The 18381-nt window shown below is 46.0% G+C and overlaps 1 protein-coding gene across 2 annotated transcripts in view; it reads right to left on the bottom strand.

Annotated features, from left to right (window-relative positions):
• Nucleotides 1-12066: 12066 nt before the first annotated feature.
• Prpsap2 (phosphoribosyl pyrophosphate synthetase associated protein 2) overlaps nucleotides 12067-18381 on the bottom strand; it is a 30241-nt gene continuing 23926 nt past the window's right edge. For both annotated transcript variants that reach the window (XM_051180450.1, XM_051180451.1), the window contains 3 exons: nucleotides 15979-16049; nucleotides 13375-13521; nucleotides 12067-12454 (listed from right to left, as the gene is read on the bottom strand). In XM_051180450.1, coding sequence (XP_051036407.1) covers nucleotides 12296-12454; nucleotides 13375-13521; nucleotides 15979-16049 — 377 coding nt within the window. In that variant the 3' untranslated portion in view covers nucleotides 12067-12295. The remainder of the gene's footprint in view (nucleotides 12455-13374; nucleotides 13522-15978; nucleotides 16050-18381) is intronic.

Here is an 18381-nt window from a genome sequence, read left to right as displayed (position 1 = left end):
CTACACAGAGAAACCTGTCTGTTTCAAAACGCAAACAAACAAAAAAGAATGGCCCCCATAAGCTCATCTATCTGAATGGTTAGTCAGTAGGGGGTGGCGCTATTTGAAAGGATTAGAAAGATTAGGAGGCGTGGCCTTGTTGGAGGAAGTGTGTCACTGGGGATGCCTTGAGGTTTCAAAAGCCCAGGTCTGTCTCCCTCTGTCTGTGGATCAGGATGTAGCTCTCAGCTACTGCCCCAGTGCTACGGTTGCCCCCATGCTCCCCGTCCTGATGATAATGGACTGGGCCTCTGAAACTGTGGGCAAGCACCCAATCCAATTAGATGATTTCTTATAGAAGAGTCGCCTTGGTCATGGTGTCTCTGCACAGTGACTGAGACACTGAGCCTGTTTCATCAAGTTGAGGGCCTCTCCACAACAGGAAGTAATGTACTGACAGCTTATGTTGCCCCCTTCCAATCAAAGGCCCTACAAAAAGAAAACTGATTTTCTAGTTTTGCCCTAAAGGATGGGAGCATGGAAGAAAATGGCACCCCTTCCCCTGTGCCCAGCCATACCCTCAAGATACACATGGCACAGGTCATAGCCCTTCTGGTCAACTCAGCCGAAGAGAGATGAGGGCTCCTCACCTTGTCAAGAAGCTGTGTGTGGCCCGGTGGTGGCAACAGCACACACCTTTAATCCCAGCACTCAGGATCTGAGTTTCAGGACAGCCAAGGCTACACAGAGAAACCCTGTCTCCAAAAACAAACAAAACAAACAAGTAAACAAAAAAAGAAGAAGAAGCTATCTGTTTCTCAGTTTATTTTCTGTTACTATAATCGAATACCACAGACTGGGTAGTTTATAAAGAATAAAGATTCATGTAGCCCATTGTTTTGGAAACTGGTCAGAAACACATCATCTAGAATGACTCTTCTTTCTGGTGGGGATCCTGAAAGTCCAGAAGCAGGGCAGAGACACATGTATGCAAGAGATGCCAGACAGCCTTGAAAACAGACCCACTGGAGCTACAACCCATTGAGCAGGTATTTATAACCCAGTCACCTCCCAGTCTCCACGTGATTGTAGTTTCCATTTCTAGTAAGTGAGATTTGGGGACACGTTCAAACCATAGAGCATCCGTCCAAAGAGAAAGTCCTTGGGCTCATGAGACCTACTTTCTGAATGTGTCGGTCATCAGTGTGGAGGCTGGGACCAGAGCAAGACAAATATGTAACCACTGACACCCAGCTAGCATGAAACTGACAAGCATAGTCAGGTCAAAGACTGTGTCAGGCCAAGAGCAGCTTCTAGAACTCACTGCAAAGGCAAGCTTATTCATGTGAGAGGGAGAGTACACAATCAGCTGAAGACTAAGCGCCATAGGTCACTTTCGGGGGTGGTAAGGGGAAGCCCCTCCATTAGAGAATTGAGATCAGAACGAGCAGGCTCCTTCTGGTTCCTCGCAGAGAGGGGTTGGGTAGCTCTGGCCCCCTTAACCAGGCTTTCTCAGGAGCTACAGCTTTTGTGGGGAGACATCTGAGATTTTTTTCCTGTGCCTACGACTGTGGATGAGCAGGAAAGAGCTGGGAGCCCCTAACTAATGAGTCCCATATGCTCTGAACAGCTGGTAAGCTAAGCGCAAGGCCAGGGCGTGTTTCCTCTATGGGTGTATTGTTTGTCCCTGCTACCCTGCTATCAACTGCCCTCTGTACCTACAGGAGACAGTCACAGAGTTACCAGTGCAAGGCCAAGCACAACAGCAGAACTCTGGGAATGCCCTCCACACCCTCCCAGACAAGGAAATGTGGGACTAATGGGGCCTCCAGGATGGGGATGCCACATCCAGGGAAAAGGCCAGGCAGCTGGCTTCATGCAGTCAATGGAAGGAAGACAGGGGCTCTGAATGCTAAAAAGTAAAGGGCAGAGCTAGATGGCAAAAGACAGACAGACAGTAGAGGCTGGAGTCAAGGTGACACTGAGGAGGACTAAGAGATTTATTAGAAGTGTTACTAACATCACATTAACACAGGCCAATGGGCAGCGAGCAGCACAGCAGGCCTTCCGAGGGAGAGTTCAGACTTGCCAGGCAGAGGACCGGTCCCTCTTACCGGTCTCAGGAAGGGGGAGGTTTCGTGTAGTCCCCATGTGGGTGGCAGAGGAGAGGGAGAGAGGTGTGGGCTTGTCAAGAAGGAAGGTGTAATGCTGTGTGTGTGGAAAATGAGGAAGAGGGCCACATCTAGTTGAGGCGCGCCATTATACCCATGTGGGGGATGGGCTGCCACTGTAGCCATTCAATGTCCTCAATCCTGGCTGGCAACCAGAGGTCTGTAAACTCCCCTGGTGATGTGAGACCGGTCCTGTTATTCTGAAATCAGAGCACCTGAGGTGTCAGTTAGGGAGTCACAAACAGGCTCTGGAGAGGGTTGACATTTCCAGAACAAAGTCTGCTGCAGGTGAGCTTGGATTCTGACACACAAGCGGGTGTTAGATGGGTCCACACACAGACAGGCAGACGGACAGACAGTTGATAATGGATAGATAGATGATAATGGATGGCAGATGGACAGATTAATAATTGATAGGCTATAGATGGATAGATGATAAATGGAGGGTGAGTAGATGATAGATAATAGATGGGTGGAAAATGGACAGATTAATAATTGATAGGCAGATGACAGGTGATAGAAGACAAAAGATAGATGGTAGAGAGATCCTCTCATTAGACACAGAAGTTACCTACCTGAACTGCTTAAGTGTTTAGGACTCAAAGTGAGCTTGTAAGAGATGAATAAAAGAGAATCGTCGCTTTTCACGCTCCAACATGGCTTGAGCTTTCTTTTTTAAGGTTTTCTTTTTTCTTTTCTTTTTTGAGACAGGGTTTCTCTGTGTAGCCATGGCTGTCCTGGAATTCCCTCTGTAGACCAGGCTGGCCTCAAACTCACAGAGATCCACCTGCCTCTGCCTCCTGGGTGCTGGGATTAAAGGTGAGCTCTACCGCCACAGAGCTTGCCACAGAGCATTTTTTAAGACTTCAGCTTTGCCTTGGCTCAGCAGGGAACTCCTGGATCATGCTGGAGCCGGTTCAGGCTCGTTCTAAGTTCTTTAAAGCCCAAGGAGAGTCTTGTGAGGGCTTGAAAGGAGATAAAGCTATTCCTTTCATTCACTCATCAGTCCCAGAGAGGTGACACTTCCTGGACATCACTGTCTACCTGTGTGCACCTGCCTCTGCTGGGCCCTATAACCTCTTGTTGGCCCTTTCTGCCTGGCTTCCCTTTCCCTCTGTTTGCTGCTGATTCCATGGCTGAGTTTTTGGGTGCTTATGTCCAGGTGGCCACTTGACACCACCCTGAACGATCAATCCAGTCCCCGTCACCCCTGCCTCTTCTCCAGAGCTTCATGGGCTCAGTGAACCCAGGGGGCAGCTCCTGTCCCTACGCTCCGGTCCCTGACGTCCTGACCACCATCACTAATCCTGAGTGCTCCCTGTGCACCCAGGCACTGTCTCCTCGGTGCTCTCAGCTCTCTGATAGATGTAACCAAATACCTGATGTGTTAGTTTGAATGTAATTGGTCCCCATAAGCTCATAGGGAGCGGCACTATTAGGAGGTGTGGCTTTGTTGGAGAAAGTGTGTCACTGTGGAGGGTGGGCCTTGAGGTCTCTTTTACTTAAGCTTAGCTCAATGTCACAGACCACTTCCTGTTGCCTGCAAAATGTAGGACTCCAGCACCACATCTGCCTGCATGCCATCATGTCCCACAATGATGGCTATGGACTGAACCTCTGAAACTGTAAGACAGCCCCAATTAAATGTTTTCCTCTATGAGTTGCTGTGGTCATGATGTCTCTTCATAGCAATAGAACCATAACTAAGACAGCTGACAAGAAGGAACTTAGAGGAAGGACTTATTTCAGCCTAGGCTCATGGTAGGGGTGGTGTGGTGCCCCTAGCTTTGGCATGGCAGTTCAAGGCTGGTCACACTGTAGTAGTAGATGGCAGGCAGAGTGTCCTCTAAGCCTACCCCTTTGTCCGAAAGCCAGACCTCACCCTGTTATGGTTCTACAACTTTCCAAGATGACACTGCCAGCTAACACATGTGGGGACATTTCACAATCAAACCACAGCATCAATTAACCAAAGCAGAGACATTAAGGAGCCCACTGAGGGTCACACAGTAACTAAAAGGGAAAGACCTCACTGCCTACCCACCTGGGTTCCCTTCACAGCCTGCGATGGACCACCACAGGTTTTCAGTGTAAGTGTGAACAAAGAATCCTGTTGTAATGCTGCACGCTGGGATTTTCCAAGGAGCCTCACGCTGAGTAATGGAAAAGGCTGAAGCCTGGTGCCAAACAGGAGAGGAGAGAGACACTACACCATTCTGACAACTCATCACAACCAGACAATGGGTCAGTGATGGACATGACCACACCCTGACCAGGATTATTTAGTTATGCATCTCTTGCTCTCTTTTTAAGCCTAAACCTGCCAGGCCCTCTGGGAAATGGACTTAGGCCAGGAAGAGTCACAGGTCCTTTTGTTCTTTTTCCCAGTGTGGCCATGTTAAATACACTTTCTCTACTTTCTTTGTTTAATTGGCACACTGAAGATGAGCGGCCAGGCCTAGCTTGTTAGGTCTGCCAGATTGAAGAATGTCAACCCAACTTTCAAATTTATGCATGGTGGCACACGCCTTTAATCTTAGCTTTTGTGAGCTGGGAGGCAGAGGAAGAAGGATCCACATGAATTCAAGGCTAGCTTGGTCTACAAAGTGAGGCCACATAGAAAGACCATGAAGATTGCCTGGAGACAACACTCTCTTTTTCCACGGAGATGTTTCAAATAAGAATGTCACAATCTCCATGAAGTGCTGAGTGGACTACAGGACAGATTGGTGATGACATACATGCTCTAAGTGAATCTACCAGGATGGCAGGAGTGTGTTTATTAACTTCATCAGTTCAACTGAGGTGGAGGAACTGTGTGGCAGAGAGGGGCCAGAAGTCATTTATAGCAGCTGAGGGACTGTTACTTAGTCACCTCACAGACCATTTGTGTGAGGTCCATATCTGAGAAGACAGGCTACTCTTGCTGGGTTGTTAAAACATTTATTATTATTACATGTGTAAGTATGATGGGGGGTGTGGGCATGTCACAGCATATATGTGGAGGTCAGAGGACAACTTTGTGGAGTTGATTCTCTCCTTCCATCTTTACATGAGTTCTAGGGCTCAAACTCAGGTCATCGGGCTTGCCTGGTGTGGTGGTTGGAAAGGAAATGGCTCCTAAAGGGAACAGCACTATCAGGAGGCATGACCTTGTTGGAGTAGGTGTGGCCTTGTTGAAGGAAGTGTGTCACTGTGGAGGCAGGCTTTGAGGTCTCATCTATGCTCAAGCTACTCCCTGTGTGACAGACCACTCTCAACTCCTGCTGAGATTAAAGGCATGCATCACTACCACCCAGACACACACACACACACACACACACACACACACACACACACACACAAGTTTTATAAACACTCAAGTCTTCATTTTTTAAACTCCTTCTCCAGCACCATGCCTGCCTACATGCCACCATGTTGATAATGGACTAAATCTCTGAACTGTAAGTGAATCTCCCAAATTAAATGTTTTTCCTTTTTAAGACTTGCTGTGATCATGGTGTCTCTTCACAACAATAGGAACCCTAAGATACCTTGATGGGAGATGTCATTCTGTAAATGTGTTTCTCTTATTGGTTAATGAATAAAGCCCTGTTAGCCAATAGGAAAGAAGATAGGTGGGAAAAGGAGGATTCTGAGAGATGTAGTGAGGAGATTCGAGATGTAAAGACTTGAGAGAGGAAGAGGTCCAGACCTTCCCTCAGGTAAGATGAGACCACGTGGAAACACTTAGATTAATAGAAATGGGTTAATATTTAAGACAGAGCTAGCCAATAAGAAACGCTAGTAACAGGCCAACAGCTTTATATCTAATACAGCGTTTTTGTGTGCTGTTTGGGGGCTGATGCGGCTGTGGGACCAGGCTGGCGGAAAACTGCTCGTAACAATACTTGGCAAGTGCTTTTACCCACCATGCCATCTCACCCACTATTTCTGCTAATACTTTCTTTTAGTTTATTAAGTTACTAGTAATTATTTATGTATTTGACTATTCATACATGTTGCCTTGCTTTTTCTATTGCCATGAAAATACCACGACCAAGGCAACTTATAAAAGAAAGCATTTAGTTTGGAATTCACAGGTCCAGACGTTACAGTCAATGACCATCATGGCAGTGAGTGTGGCAGCTGGCAGGCAGACACTGAACTAGTAGCCGAGAGCTTGCATCTTATCTACAGGCACAGCTGGGGGGAGGGGCAGGGGGACGGGGGTTGTGCATGGGATGGGATGACAAACGGGGCCTGGCATGGGTCTTTGAAACTTCAAAGCCCTCCCCCAGTGACACATTTCCTCCAGCAAGGCCGTATGTTCTAATTACTCCTAAACAGTTCCACCACCCGGGGATTAAGCATGTAGATACATGTGGCTATGAGGGCCGTTCTCACTCACACCACCACACGTGCATGGTGTTTAGTCATGGCCACCTCCACCACCCTCTCTTACTGCCTCTTCTTCCTTGAAGGTTCTTTTCCTCCCAAGAATTGTCCCTCTCTCGTGTGTCCTACTCGACTTTGTTGGGACTGCTGTAGGAGTGCGAGTGGCAGGTTATTGGTGTAAGACCCTCAGAATGAGGAGTCTTCCAGGTTCGGTCGATACCCCAAGAACTCAATGTCCAGTCCAGTTGCTGCAAAACGCAAGAGGCTTTAATGAACAGGAAACGTTTGCGCAAATGGGCTCCTCCAGCACACAGGCTAGGGAGAAGCCCCCTCCCCTGGGCCCAGGTGTTTTTAAAGGCAAACCCACAAGCTTAGGGAGGGGGTGGGACCCTCTGTCCATTGAGTACATGACCCTTGGAGGCCGGATGGTCTCGCTATTAGGGTCAGCAGATCTTAGGGCTTCAGGTGTGCTAATTAATCTTGTCTGGGCAAACCAGAGTTACAGCTATCTCTTGACCCTATTCACCACCTGTTGACTCACAGGAAAGGAGGGGCAGTGTGAATTCTTCTTATCTCAGGGCCTTGTGAGAGGAAGCTAGCAAATTCCAAGGAACAGATATTGGTTTCCAGGTTAGTCCATCATTAACATTACTTTTTAGGTCTTTCAATTGGAGCATGGGCAACATAGCAGTGGGAAGTCCACTGGAGCCGCACACCCTTCCCCCAGGAGCCATTATGTCTTCATCCTCAGTGGCACCTTCTGCTACTACAAAAGCTAGCCAGCAGGGAGGGAGCTTCCAGCTCAGCTCCAGCTTGATTCCCGTGTTCTGGAACTATGTGGTTGGTGACTTCACAACAGTATCTTACTATTAATTCAGGTGGACAACCAAGAGCTTGTATTGGTTGGGAACCTTTGAGGTTTCCCTGACCCACAAGATTTCCCCCCACATCAGACTATTGAGACAATGGACCCCAAGAAATACGATTTCCTCAGGAAATCTCCTGCTGAGAGAGGGAAAAGGCTGATGCCTGGGCTGGGAACGGGTCCTCCTGAAAGATTATCTCCTAGCCCACCTTGGAGGAAAGACCAGAGTGGAGACAAAGTGAGACACCTTGACCAGGACTGCTGAGCTAGGCGTGTCTGGAGATGGACTAGGGTGGAATAGGTGCCATTGGCTCTGTTGGTTCCTCTTCCCAAAGTGGCTATGTCGATTATATGTACTTTCTGTTTTTCTGATCGTCCTATTCTGGTGGGGTGCACAGCTTAAGTTGTTGGGGCTGCTAGCACCTTGCTCTGACCCTAATAGTGAAAGGATGAAAAGACAGCTTAACTCTCTAATGACCACTAAAAGTTAGAAATTTAGAAAAAGTCCATCAGCGTGTATTTACCCTAGCTGCATGCAAAGCTCAGGGAAAAAAAAAAAACAAAAACAAAAACAAAAAACACATGAAATAGCTTGGTCACAATGACTGGTTTCTGGAAATTATTATTATTCATAATCACCTAGTTTCTGCAGAATGTTGTTATCCACAACAACAGTCTGGGAATTGTTATGGATCATCCTGTCTACAAAGAAAATAGATAACTTAAAGAAACGGGACTTGTGGCAAGAAGGGAAAAACTAGAAAGAACAAGTGCATCTGCCAATAGATACAGATAACTCCCTGACTGGAGAGTACATTCTCCCAGCCGCTCAAGGACAAGGCCACTGAGCCCGCTGGTTCTTGAGAAAGAAAAACCCCCTAACCTTGCAGGTGTGCTAAATCTCTGTAACCTAGGAAACCTTACTAACCATTCCAAGTTTTGAACTATTCCATGACCTTGCTTTTAAGGCCTAGTGAAAATAACAGGCTAGCTTTGAAACTGGCCTTGTTAGCTTTGATGTAAATCCTATAAAAGCTATCTCAATTCTGCCCTGGAGGTCCTCAGTCCTCTACCCCTGGGTGGTGTATGACTGTGGACCCCAGTGCACTTGGAATAAAAACTCATGTTATTTGCATCAAGACAGCTTCTTGTGAGTGATTTGGGGTGTTGCCTTTCCTGAGTGGCAGTGTGAAGGTCCACGCTCTGCAGGCCTTTCAATAGCTTAAGTACCACTTTCATGTACACGCAGGCTCAGTGGGTGTTTGGTTAATGCTTGGTGTCAAAGTCTTTCACCCCTCTGAGCCAGCTTCCCTGGACCTCAGAAAAGGAGTTGTGATAAGGTTGATGGGTTGGGACAAGGCCTGCCATATGGCGTTGGTCAATAAGGGTAGTAATTTCCATTATACTTACCACAAAATTTAGCAACTTATTTTTTTAACTTTTAAGTATCAATTACTACCTAAAGGCTAGGTGGGCAGTCAGTTGCTCAACAAAGTTCAGATTCAGATCAAGGCAGACAAGCTAACAAAGTGAGGCCAGGAGGGTCTGTTGGGTACACCTCAGCTCTGCTGCATGTGGGGTCAGCACAGGCAGATCTGTGTGGTTTGTTTGTCTTGGGGCCTTGAGAGTTGGATACTTAACATTCAGAGAACCATTGTTATTTTACAGTTCCCATGCCGAGGATTGGATGGAGATTAAGGTCATTAAAGTTACCTTGACTTATGTATTTACCTATTTTGTGTGTATGCCATGCATGACATGCATGCAAAGGTTAGAGGACAATTTGTGGACGTTAGATCTTTTTTTCTTTTTGTTTTTGGTTTGGTTTTTTGAGACAGGGTTTCTCTATGGTTTTGGAGCCTATCCTAGAACTAGCTCTTGTAGACCAGGCTGGTCTCAAAGTCACAGAGATCAGCCTGTCTCTGCTGGCAAAGACATGTGCCACCACCACTCATCGGAAGTTAGTTCTTTTAGTCTTATGGGGATCAAACTCAGCTTTGGCAGCAAGCACCTTTACTCACTGAGCCATCTTGCTGGCCCAGGACTGGTCATTTTTTAAACACAGTGAGCCAACCTACTAAGGAAACCACTTGCCTTAATCCAGCTGGAGACAGGAGTGTTCCATTTGTCACTGACTTAGTTTCCAACCACCATGAGCCCCACCCTTAGTGCCTCCGGGGAGCTCAATCGCCACCTCATTCTTCTCCCAGAGAGGAAGCCTAACTGCCACGAGGGGATAGGAGTGGTGGGGGGTGATACAAAGGGCTGACAGTTGGGAAGACCCTCTAGGCCCTAGAGTCTACGGGGTCGAACTAGGGACCCACGTAGACATTAGGAGGTATTTCCAAAGTGGTTTCTATTTACAAACGAGGTGGGGTTTACTTTGTTCAAGTGGAGAAGAGCTAAAGAGAACTGTCAGGTTGCTCACAGTGTGGAACCAGTAACAGTCACCCAGGGCTCAGGGAAGGGAAGAGCTGTGAGAAATCCAGCCAGAGGCTCCTTTCTGGTCAAACCTGGGCCTGGAGCTGTGATATGAGGAGTTAACTAGGAAGTCCCTTGTCCTATTTTTATGAAAAGAGAAATTCAGCATTGGAAGGAGCCAGAAGGTCAGAGAAGACAGTCAATCAACTAGAAAACCCACAGGCTACAAATCAAAATCAAGCCACGAGTCAAAATCCCCAGGCCATCCTAGGCAGGTCTGGAGCCTACTATGGAGCCCAGGTTGGCCTTTAACTCTGCACCCCAGACTCAAACTCTTGAGTGCCTGATTACAAGCACGCACCACCATGCTCAGCCCAATCTTTCTCTGTTATGGAATTAGGATGGAAGTGCTCACTGCCTCTGATGCCAAGTGGGGAAGGCAGTCTGCCAGGGTGTCTCCAGCTGAGCAAAAGCCTGGGGAACTCAAATATCAAACTGGCTGCAGACATTTACTGAGAGGGGAAGTGAGTGGGTTGGGACTTGAACACACCCTTGGTCCTCAGTACCATGGCCCTTTCTAACCAGGACCCGTCTGTTTCAGCAGCAGTAGGCATGGTGCTTTACACATGTGCCTGAAATGGCACCTGCATGCCCTCCCTATTCTGATGCCTCTGGGCTAGCTTCTCCATGCTCTTGGCTCACTCATAAGCCCTATGGTAGGTGGAGTCAGGGTTTCCTCTTGCCAAGCTCTGGGGTCCTCCCAGCAGGACTTCAAGCTCTTGTTGCCCTGGAGCACATGTGGTCTCCGGTTCTCTACCCAGAGGCAACTGCTTCCATCCCTCATCTTCCTTTATCCACTTCTCTTCTGGAAACATGACTGCCTTGTTGGTAACACCTAGTAGGAGCTTCCTACTGGAAGTGCTGGAAAGCACACTCCTCCCAAACAGCATCTACAGTGATCCATCCTCCCTCATCAGACACAGGCAAAGGCCAAAGTGCCAGCAGGGACCTATACACCCAAGACCACTAGAAGATGCTGTCCTTATTCAAAGTGAACTGTCAGTCTCTTCCTCCATTGCTGTCTGTAAATGGAACAGCAGGAGAAAAGCCACAGAACGGAGGGACATTCACAACTGAAGCTTCTTCAGCACAGGTCAGACTGAGTTCTCTCATACAGTGACAACAGTGTTCTCAAGGCTCTTCCAGTAGCTGTCAGGGAAACACACCCAAAGCCTACCTATTTGTGAAGACTGGGGCTCCTTCCTTCCAGGATTACAAAGGCAAAGGTGTATTTTTAAACTGGGTTTGAAAACTCAGGGTTGGACATCTGTTTTTTTTCCTTAGTGAAATGAGGTTGCTAAGAGTGCAGACCATGTGTGGGCATCAACACTCTGGGCTTAGGCCTGCTTCACGATATAATGAAGAGGGACAGAACTATAAATTTCAGGGGCCGGAGAGATGGCTTAGTGGTTAAGAGCATCCACTGTTCTTACAGAGAACCTGGGTTCAATCTCCAGCACTCACATGGTGGCTGCCCACAAACACCCACCTGTTAACTCCAGTTTCAGGAGACCTAATGCTCTCTTCAGATCTCTACAGACACCAGGCATGTATGTGGTACATGCAGTAAAACACTCATACACAAAAAATAAAATCTCAAAAAAAAAAAAAAAAAAAAAAAAAAAAATTTCAACTGACAGATAAGCCAGATGACCCTCAGTTCTTGACAGTGACAGCCCCGCCCACGGAGCCTCTCACTCAGTGTGAGTTACCGCACCCAGGTCTGAGGACTAGCTGGACTCTGAGGAAAACAGAGACACATTGATGAACTGTGAACCCCACCCCCCTTCATAAAGAGCTCGGCAGGCTCCTGAGGACAGAGGGCTGCGTCACCACATACAGCGCTGCGCAGTTTGGAAGCAGAAGAGACAGCAGCAGCGAGTGCCTCAGGTCTTCAGTGGCTGTCTACTCCAGATACAGAAAACTGTCCACATACAGAGGCTTAAAAAACAACATGAGGTTTTATTTTTCCTTGGTTGCAGAGAATAAATAGCCACATACTCTATATGCCCCTTTATAAAATCATTTCTAAAAATGTTCTATACTTGAACCAACAGCAGCTTTTGACTGTAGACAGACAGCAGGCCATTTTATTTAACTTTTTTGAACACTTGGATCAAGCAACTTTAAAAAAAGGCTGAGCTTAAAAACCTCATTCAAGTGTATTTTTTAAAAATGGTTATACTAAAACGATCAGGTTTTAATTTACTTTATTTAAGAGGAGTTCTTCCTGTTATAAAAATTACCCCCCAAACTCACAAAAACCTAAACAGACATGAAAAAGTTGGTCCTTGTACCTTCACAGGAATCACTCAGGAGGATTCAGGGAGAGGGAAGGAGTACCTGCCAGGCATGGGCCGCCCCCAGCATGCATGCCGGGCTTCCTACTACACCTGTGGGAGTTGTGCCACAGGAGAACGGTTTAGTCATCTAAGCCTATGTTTCTGAAAAGGTAGGACATGGACTCTCCATTGTGAATGCGGCGGATGGCTTCTGAGAGAATCATGCTGATGTCCACAGTTTTGATCTTGGGGCACTGGAGCTTCTGGATTTCATGTGGGATGGTGTTAGTGACCACCACCTGTGAATCACAAGAAACAAGAGCATCAGACGCCAAGCAGCTTCAGGGCTGGGGTGTGACTCACAGTAGATTGTATGCTTAGTGTGTGAAGGCCTGGGTTCAGGCCCAGTGCTGCAAATAAAACAAATACAACAGAACAAAGCCAAACCCAGCCAGTGTCAAGCTTCCTCCGACTTCACCCTGTGGGGGACCTGTCCTCCCCACAGCTCCTGCTTCTATCAGAGCAAAGCTACTCAAGCTTTAAGACCTGGTGACCTCTTTCCCATCAGAGTAGTTACAGCCCAAAAGACACTGACAAATGGTAGAAAACCATGGAGAAAGCTGACTCCTGGAAGTTGTCCCCTGACCGCTACATGAGAACCTACATTCATATACACACATCACACACACAATATTAGATAAAGATTAATTTAAAAATATGTACACAATTCAAGTTTCCAACAACTTAGCAAGAGACAGCATGTAGCACATCCCATTACAGCATATTTTTCAGGCAAATCCACAGAGAAACAGAGCAGTGGGGGTCTAAGGGTGTGTGTATAACGGCTCACAGGGGATACTTCTTCTCAACTCAGTTGGGCACCCGGCACACAATCGGAGCGCATTAAACACCACTGTGCCACACACCTGAGGTGGGTGAACGATATAGTATGCAATTCATTACTGAATCAGTCATACCGCATTCAAATGGGAAAGCTCTAGTCAATGAAATGCAAACCAATCAATTTTTCAGCTACCCCCACCCTTTCACTTTTTTTTTTTGAGATATGGTTCTACTTTGTAGCCCAGACTGATGCCAAACTTAAAGTCATGGGCTACCCAATCGGCTTGCATCTTCTATTCATTAACTAATAAGCTTCTACTTGTTCTGCTCTGTTGTGAAGGACTCAGGCAGCCACCCTTACTGCCAGCCCTACTACCTCATCAATAGCAGACTCTTCAATCAGCCGGGGAGCATCAGAGGATAACAAGCCGTGAGTGGCCATCACAAAAATCTTATATGCGCCTCTTTCCTTCAGGGTCTCTGCTGCAGCAAGAAAGCTGTCCACATCATCAATGATGTCATCCTGTCAAATCAAAGAGGCAAAAGGCATATCAACACTTGCAAAGGCAGATTGGACAACCAGGAAGAAGGAATGGCCAGGGCACAAACTATGTCATCTGCAGTTCATTCTCGACAGAAGCACGGAGATTACAGATGCACGACCTGGCTTTATGAGGCTCTAAGTTCAGGTGCTCATATCGTGAGGTTAGCACTTTGAGCCATCTCTCTAGCCCTTTAAAATTTTCTTGTTTGTCAGTATGCACGTGAGCACAAGTGAATGTGTGTGTATATATGTCATGGCATGCATGTGGAGGTCAGAGGACAACCTGTAGCAGGCAGTTCTCTCAACAACTGCACGGATTCTGGGGATTGGACTCGAGTCATCAGGCTTGGTGACAAGCACCTTTACTTGCTGAGCCTAATAGTACAGACTTGTAATCCCAGCTACTGGAAAGGCTGAGGCAGGAAGATTCTGAACTGAGTCTTGACTGAAGTGAAGAACTAGTTCAAGACCAGATTCAGCAACTCTGGTTCAAAATAAAAAGGCTGGGGATACAGTTCAATGGTAGACACTAAATCTAAAGCCTTAGGTTTAACCCTCAGTACTAGAGAAACAGAAAGCATAGCTCCAGTATGGAGGGGAAAGACCACAGCTGCCATGTTGGGTCTGCACCTTCCACTACCTCTGTGTCCATGAAATAAACTAGTGGGATGGTGTGGGAGATGTGCCAAACAACAGGAAAAAAATACAGGGCACCCCCAGAAACTTTTACACGACACACCAGAAAACGGGTGCAAGGATGTTCAAAGCAGTATTATTGGGAATTAGGGAAGACTGTCTTAGAACCAGTAAGAAGGTCCAGCAGGTGAATGCACTGCAAACAAGCCTGATACCTGAGCTTGATCCCTGGAATCTATATGATGGGAGGGGATAAATCACGCTCACAAACTGCTCTCTAACCTCCACATGCACATATGTCTACATACATACACTCACAAACATAAGAAAAAAAAGAAAACTGACAACAGATGCATCAGCTATGTTGTACTATAACATCTAGCAGTGAAGACCAAAGCACCAGTAGGGAGATCAAACACAGCATGGACCAAAAGTCATCATGTATGCGCGTGCGCGCGCGTGCACACACACACACACACACACACAATTTTTTGTTTGTTGTTTTCTGAGACAGGGTTTCTCTGTGGCCTTGGAGGCTGTCCTGGAACTAACTCTTATAGAGAAAGCTGGTCTCAAACTCATGTAGGTCTGCCTGCCTCTGTCTCCTGCTGAGATTAAAGGCATGCATCACTACCACCCAGCCACACACACACACACACACACACACACACACACACACACACACACACACAAGTTTTATAAACACTCAAGTCTTCATTTTTTAAAGATGTGTATGAATGTTTTGCCTGTGTGTACTGGATCCCTTAGAACTAGAGTTACAAACAATTGTAAGCTGCCATGTGGGTGCTGGGAACTGAGCCTGAGTTCTCTGCAGGAATATCAAATGCCTTTAACCACTGAGCAGCCTCTCCAGCCCCAATGCCCAGGTCCTTTACATTTAGAAACAGCACTCTTGGTAGACTGTAAAGTTCAGGAATGTTATGAATGGAAGACTCTCAGGCGCGACAAAAAGAGACCAGGGAAAGCCTAGGAAGACTCTTGGCCCTTGGTCCCATGCTCTCTCCTCAGGGGTGCAGTGAGCTGCAAGTGTCTGGCCCATTCTTCAGTGTACTGCTTAATATGCATGTATGAAATGATATGTGCAAGTTTTGTGGTGTTAGGGACCAAATCCAAGTCCTTACTGAAATATAACCCTTATTGCCAATCTATGTTTTAAAACTTTAATCAACTTGGTCCCTTACTTTTAACCATAAAAGTAACAACATTCCAAAAAATGGAAATAAACAGTTGTATTATATTCAAGCAACTATATAGACACTTTTTGGTTTTTTTTTTCAAGACAGTGTTTTTCTGTGTGAGCTGTATCTGTCCTGGAACTTGCACTGTAGACCAGGTTCGTCTTGAACTCACAGAGATCCTCCTGCTTCTGCTTCTCAAATGCTGGGATTAAATATGTGTGCCACCACTGCCAGGCTCCTGTTTTTTTGGGCTGGAGAGATGTCTCAGAGGTTGAGAGCACTGGCTGCTCTTCCAAAGGTTCTGAGTTCAAGTCCCAGCAACCACATGGTGGCTCACAACCATTTGTAATGAATGAGAACTAGAGACAAGATCTGGTGCCCTCTTCTGGCATGCAGGAATACATGCAGATAGAAAGCTGTATATATAATAAATAAATCTTTTTAAAAATTACCATTTTTCTGTTTGGGGACAAAATTAACATAGTACAAAGCATCAACCAACATGATACTTACCTGGCCATACCACCTGCCATGGTCTATGTGCACAATTACAAGTAAGACATCAGAGTGATGGTGGGAACAATAAAGAAGATTTACGTACCACAATGATAGCGATCCTTCCTCCAACATCACCAACAACCGTGATTGGGGGCTTTTCTTTAGGAATCAGCACTGGTCAGAATGAAACACAAACCTCAGTGCCTATGCTCAAAGGTACAACAAAGACTTAAAAGGTTTTAAGTAGTTATCACTGGTCAAAGGTGGTGCACACCTTTAATAGCAGTACTCAGGATACAGAGGCAGGTAAGCAGATATCTGAGTTTGAGGCCAGCCTGGTCTACAGAGTTACAGGACAGCCAGGGATACACAGAAAAACCTTGTCTCAAAAAACAAAAACAAAATTAAAAGAGGAAAAGAAAATCCCTCAATTGATGATGGACTATAAAATTCCCAGGTAACACCCAGTCAAGGATGACATGCCCCTACACCCAGAACACCCCAAGAAATACTGAAGCACAGCTCCAGTTAGCATAGAAGGCTGCACACCTGCAGTGCTCAGTTGAAATCTCAATTGTCCCTCACAGGCTTGTGGTTTGAACGGTCCCTAGCTGTGGCACCATTTTGAAGCTGTTGAAACATTTGGAAGGTGAGGCCTGGCTGAAAGAAGGGTTATACCTAACCCCCATCATGGTATAGTACTTTTCTGCTTCCCAGTCTGCAGCCATGTCAACTGTCACTGCTTTATGCCACTGATGAAGACTCTCACCACGCATTCCCTACACTGGCACAATGAAATCTCTGACACTGGAAACCAAAACCAAACCTTCCTACTCTTAAGTTGCCTCTGTCATGTATTCTATTAAAGTGACAATAAAAGTGATACATTCATGCAGGGAGCCTGGTGTTTCTTTTTCTGATGGCGAGCAGTGAATAATCCAAAGGTGAATTACAAAAGCTACCCCAGGCTGACCACACACTGACTAAGCCGCAAGGGTGAGGACTGAAACTCAGATCCCTAGAACTCACATAGATGTTGGATGGGTGTGGCAGCCCGCCTGTAATCCCAGCAATTGGAAGGTAGAGCCAGGGATCCCTGAGCAAGCTAGACTATCTGAACTGATGAGCTCTGGTTCAAGTGAGAGACACCTAACTTAATAAAAAATGTGGAGAGAAATGAGAAAGACTCAATGTTAACCTTTGGCCTCTACACTTAAAATATATGTATCATATGCTATCTACAAAATAAGGGGGAAAAAACAATTCTTGCTTGTACAAGTATCCAAGCAATAAAATATTTGGGGGTAAACTTAACCAAAGAATTTGGAACATCTGAAAACTAAAACAGGGCTTCAAGAAATGAAAGAAAACAAGACCCTTTGATATTATATTAAATACCAAACAACAAATGAAAATATAAATTACACTTCATTAAATTCTCTGTATACCAAAAGACACTGTCAAGACACAAAAGAGAACTCCCAGGATGAGACAGTAGGTAAACACCACTTCTCTGGTGAATGTATAGTATCATTCAACTTGATAGCAAAAGACAAAACAATCAATTTTTCTAAAGCAAGAGATACAAACAGCCTACAACCACACAAACACTACCTGATATTACTAGTTATTTAGAAACACAACCATCGCAAAATGCCACTCATAATCACAGGATGGCTGGATTTTTTAAGAACTTTTAACTTTGGAGAGATTGGAGCCCTTGTGTCTTGCTGCTACAGTGCAGGTTGTCTACAGTTAATAGTACTGGCTGTCTTCCATTCCCAGCATCTACACAGCAGTTCACAATCACCTACTAACTCCAGTTGCAGGGAATCTGATGCCCTCTTCTGGACTTCATGGTTAAATGGCCTGCACATGGTGCAAAATATTCATGCCCATAAAGATATGTGAGTTTTTTTTAAAAAAAGTGATGCAACTGCGCATATGCTGTGCAAAACAGTTTTTCAAAAGGTTAAACACGATCATCAGGTTGGGCAAGCCGTTCCTAGTTATACAGCCAAAAGAAAGGAAACCTTAGTTCTACAGAGAAATTCAGCCATGAATGTATACAACAATAGCAAACACAAAAATTGCAGGCACAACCTAAATTTCTACCAAATGGCAGACATCTACTATGTGACACTGTGGCACATTAGGACTGTGGGCTTCCTGGCTTTGCTCCTCCATTCTGGTCAGGGCTCCCTTACTGCCCCAGCTCTCCAGAAGACACAGATGGTAAGTCACAGTAGCATCTCTGGGCCACTCTCATCTGAGATCTCAAAGGACGGTCTCAAGAGCTTTGGGCTACAAGTAGTGCTATAACACAGTCCCCTCTAGGGCAATGCCTATCCAAGACCACAGACTTGTACTGCTGCTGGACTTTGGACTAGCCCAGGACTTGTCTGTCTCTCCTTCTCTAAGAGTGGTGTCTAGCCTATGTCTATTCCACTTTGTATTCTGGAAGCATACACTTATTCAACAGGCCAGGGAGGGCAGATTAAAGCTA

This window comes from Phodopus roborovskii, unplaced genomic scaffold (assembly GCF_943737965.1).
Source record: "Phodopus roborovskii unplaced genomic scaffold, PHOROB, whole genome shotgun sequence".
Taxonomy (NCBI): domain Eukaryota; kingdom Metazoa; phylum Chordata; class Mammalia; order Rodentia; family Cricetidae; genus Phodopus; species Phodopus roborovskii.
Note: the sequence above shows the minus strand (reverse complement) of the source record. Positions and strands in the feature narration are given on the sequence as shown.